The following is a 5117-nucleotide window of genomic DNA, read 5'->3' as shown; positions in this document are numbered from 1 at the left end:
ATATATATATATAACATATAATATTAAACTTAAACTCTCTAAACAAGATCTCAGAGATAACAGAGTAGTTCGTATTTATTTTTGTTTTCATGTATTTCTTTTACATTTAATTAATATATTCTATTTCAAAAAAATGAGACAAATAAAGTTAAACTTTGCAGAATAATTATTAAATTATATGCTATTCAAATATTTGCATTTCTTATTCAGAACGTATCTATTTAGATATGAACGTTATACTTTAACGTTAAAGAAATGTTAAGTAAAAAAGTAGAGAATTAACAATAATGATATTGTGCAGCTTTATAACCATGTCCTGTTAGATATGGTACGCTAACAACTTGGAATATGGTTTAACTTAATAGCATTGTGGGATTTAACAAATGTTTTTATTTAAAAATATATTCTTGTGTAAATCAACCTACACAAACATCAAAAAGCTAGTTAATTGCTTCCGAAAGCACGAAAGTCATCAACTGTGCATAATGTTACTACAATAATTAACAATTTTCATTAAATTATTTCGTTAAGAGACTGACATTACGAATGTCTACCTGCAAAATGCTGTGATAATGATTGTAGTCGTATCGACCGATATTATATGAGTTGTATATTTAATAATAAATGTGATTCTGTTAAATAAAAATATAAGTACTTGGCAAACTTTCTTCTTTCAATTAAATACTTTATATTCATCATCTTACAAAGTATTGTACAATATATAAACAATGCTAATCTTGGAATTTTTATCTATAGTTTATCGAAGACATAAAGAATTAGCTAAGCATTTATGTTTCAAAACTAATTAATTTTTAAATGATAACAATGCCGTGAAGTAAGATACACCCGTTCGTACCACCTTAAAACATTTAGAAGCATATAAATCATTTTCTGCATATTGTAAATTATTTTTCCAGATTGTCTTCTTACCGAAACGAAGGCTGCCATTGATAACGAAAACAAATTCCCTGCTGTCAGTTTACACGGCACAATACTTCTGTAAAGAATTATGATTAGCAGTGATTTTAGTCTTGGTGAAAATTTGTACCATTCCGCTGCGTATCTGAAAATATATATATAAAAAAATTAATTTTTATTTAGATTTTTATCAATATATGTCACGCAAATTTTAAAGTAATAAAGTATCGTAAATTAAAAAATCAAACTATTAAATAAAATCTCATGTAACACTTTTTAATATATCCAAAATTTTATATGTACTTGCACTTTGCATAACATATTTCATGTATAGTTTACTATTAAAAATTTACTATTACAAAATAATTTGAATTACAGTTATAAAATAATTTAAAATCAATTTGCAAATTTTGAATATAAATATTTAAAATAACGGATATTTAAAACGTTTGAGAAAATATAAAATAATTATTACGCTCGATGAAATATATTCTGACTTTCATCCATTAATTTCTGGCCGGAATAACACACGATCATCAATTGTAATAACGCCCCCATGATTATAAACGTAAATCTAATCAGTTCTTCTAATTGGTCTAACACATAGACAATCTATAATACATCAAAGATATTATACATCCATGCGCTCTCTGAAATACAATCATATTTGCACAAAATTTATGAAATCATAAGTTTTTTTAATTTAATATATTGATGCCAATTATTGGAAAGTCGATTATTTAAGAACAATACTTACTCGAACTCCAAGTAAACTAAAAACTGCAGCGATGAGCAATAAAAAGCTAATTCCGACAATTTTGTGCGTATCATTCAATATATTGACATATCTAATAATAAATTTAATTAATTAATTATATGCTTTTATTAATAATTATCCTAGCAAATAAGTTGACGTTATTTATCGTTATTTTAGCGATGATTTAAAAAAAATAATATTTTGAACATCAAAATGATAAGTAACATCACCTTGTTTACTAGTATAAAATAAAATTGGACTGATGAGAATAAATCTAATTAGATAAGAGAAATCCTAGTTTCAGTCAAAGTAGATCTTAATACTTAAATATTTCGGTATAAATTTATATACATATCCAATTCTGCAAATTATGCGCTGAAATTTTTTTCAGTTTTGATGAAGCAATCATGAATAGAACTAGAAATAGGAGATTCTGGTTCGAATTTCGACTGATATAATATTTTTCGCAATAATTAAATTATAGGCAAGTTCTTTATTAACAAATTATTAAGATTAGCATCAATAAGATTAAATTATTTGTCAATTTAATATGTACGTGATATTATTATATCAATATATTAGGTGTAGTAAAAAGAAATCCATTATTTTTCCATTCAATTTCATGCAAAAATAATGAATTTCTTTTTACTACACCTAATATATACTCTCTAATTCTATTCATGATTGCGTTCAAGATTAAGAAAGATTTCGGTACGCGGTAAAATTAGATATGTATAGATACATAACAAATACATTCACACTGAAGTATTTAAGCTAGGGATATACGGAGGAGCACATAAGCTATTGATCTCGAATCAAAATATCAAGTGCCAATATATCAATTCCGATAAAAAAGTTTTTATGCATGAATATTGAATATCTATAAATATGAATATTGAATATCTATAAACATACATAAACACGCATAAATATTCATAAACATGTATATTCATAAACATGTATAATTATATATGAAATATATCCATATATGTTTATACATCCTTCTTTCTTTCGTAAAATTATTTTTTAGTGTAATAGAAATAATAATAGTAATGTGAAAACATAAAAAATAATTAAAGGGATAATTTAATTTTGTATTTGTTTTAAAAAAAATGTTTTTGTTTTAAAAAAAATTTTGGAAAAATGTAAAAAAAATTGCCCATACATAATTATGCATAATTTTATATATAATTATATATAAATAATTTTTTTACATTTCTTCAAACTTGATTTTTTTCTAAAACAAGTGCGAAAATTACCTTTTTATAATAATTTTATAATAATTTTAAAAAAAGGATGAATGGACATATTTCATATATTTCATATAATTGTACGTGTTTATGAATATTTATGCGTGTTATGTATGTTTATATATATTCATGCATGAAAAATTTTTTATCGGATGTATTGATTAGAAATAGATTCAATATTAGACAATTTGTAATACCAATATTAGATATAACGAATTCGGTGGCCTGCACTGATTCTGTATTAATACCAGAATCGCGTTAATGAAATTTGCACCCAACTAGGGGCTTGTGATCTTCGAGTGATCCCACTCCCCCTAATGATTAAGTAAAAAAATTATAATAATATTTTAAATACACTTGTAGGTGTGTAATTAGAACGTAGACAATTGGAGTTAGTAGTTAAGGCTGAGGTTTATTGAATTATACTTGGACTACAAATGTACAACAAATATAATGTAAATTATTGGGTTGTCCGGAAAGTTCGTGCCGATTTTGAAGGAAAATTGAAACGTAGAAGATTTAAATTTTAGTATACATTTATTAAATTTAAATCTTTTGCGAACTTTCCAGACAACCCAATATATCATTAATCTATTATCATATTAGAAAAGCAGAAGTCAAGTATATATCTATAATGTTAATAGAATTATTATTTGTTGATTATTCTATGATTTTACAAAAATCGCAAAATTATAAATGTACTTGTTTTAAATAATTTAATTTTTTTTATTGTGGCGCCCTTGACATTTTGGCTTTCTGGGGCTCAAAACCCCAAAAGTAGGTTAAGTCCTCATAGAATACCGATGCTTTGACACCAAAGTATGATTGGTGAAAAATAGGTGAAAAGGATAAATTTTACATAACTCGTTCTTCACCAATCAGCGCTCAAAGCGCCGGTATCCATATGAGGATCCGGACTAATACGCTACTGGTTAGTACTGCCCTGATGTAGTACTAGTGCAGTATGGTCTCGGAATAAATGCGATCAATCACAGCAGCATTAACTTAGGGCAATCTTAAACTGAAGTAGCACAATAACTAAACACTAAATTGAGATAAAGTGAGTACTAAACAGTGCTGTAAATCTACTTGTTTTTATCAATTCTTGCAGAATATAAATTTTATTCGCCATTTTGATTAAATAAATCAAACCGCACTGTCAAAAATTTTAGTTACAATAAGGTTTACTCTCATTCAATTCATTTCATTTTACTGAATATAATTTTAACGCTGCAGTCTAGTGCAATTTTTATTCGTGGAATATAACATAAAGTTCTCATGGTAATGCAGTATAATCTAATCGAATGCGAAAATTTCTTGGCATTGGAATAGAGAGCATTGATCGAATATGTAGCATGGAAAAAGTTTATACTTAGCATGCGCAGTGTGCGCATATCCAGAGAAAGATTTTTTTCGACATAAAGAAATGTTTCTTTGCTATACAGTTAAAGAAAAAAATTCTTTGATTTGAACGTCATTTCTTTAATTTAAATATTATTTTTTTTAATCAAATTTATTTAATTTAAAAAAATTTATTTGATTTAAAAAAATTATGTTCAAATCGAAAAAATGACGTTCAACTCTGGTGAAAATTTCTCTCATAATTTTTATACATTATTAGAACAGAATTAGAACATTTTTCAGAAATATTCAGAAATATTCGGAAAGTTTACATCTTCTCTCAGAATTTTTCATACAAGTGAATTCTGAAATATTCTGAAATTTCTCATCCCATAATTTTTAGATTTTTAAATTTTTTAGATTTTTTATAACATTTCATCAGAAATTATACTTACAGAAAATCTTAAAAATCTTACGATATTTCATAATTAACATGTATGAAAAATTTTGAGAAAAGATGTAGAGTGTTTGAGAAATTTTCCAATTCGTATTAAAAATGTGAACAAGTTATAAAATTATAGAGAAATTCTGAAAAATTACATGAAAAATTCTGAGAAAAATTTTCAAAAAAATTAAAAAAATTTTATCTTTAACCGTAAGCATATAGCAAAGAAACATTTCTTTTAATTGGAAAAACTTTTTAATTGGAAAAACCTTTTTTTGAGTATATTAGTGCAAGTTGCCGAATTATATATACTATGATAAAAGAACCATTATTTTCAAAGGCATCCGCAGAATTTTTTCTGGGGGCATGATCCAAAATATAATATATATAATATTGTTATTATATA

The 5117-nt window shown here is 25.3% G+C and overlaps 1 protein-coding gene across 1 annotated transcript in view; it reads right to left on the bottom strand.

Annotated features, from left to right (window-relative positions):
* Positions 1–979: 979 nt before the first annotated feature.
* Positions 980–5117, bottom strand: part of LOC108686082 — a 6440-nt gene continuing 2302 nt past the window's right edge. The window contains exons 4-5 of the mRNA XM_018191162.1: positions 1676–1766; positions 980–1063 (exon numbers count right to left, since the gene is read on the bottom strand). Coding sequence (XP_018046651.1) covers positions 980–1063; positions 1676–1766 — 175 coding nt within the window. The remainder of the gene's footprint in view (positions 1064–1675; positions 1767–5117) is intronic.

The sequence above is a fragment of the Atta colombica genome, unplaced genomic scaffold (assembly GCF_001594045.1).
Source record: "Atta colombica isolate Treedump-2 unplaced genomic scaffold, Acol1.0 scaffold164, whole genome shotgun sequence".
Taxonomy (NCBI): Eukaryota; Metazoa; Arthropoda; class Insecta; order Hymenoptera; family Formicidae; genus Atta; species Atta colombica.
The sequence above is the reverse complement of the archived record's forward strand: the minus strand, read 5'-3'. Positions and strand labels throughout refer to the sequence as shown.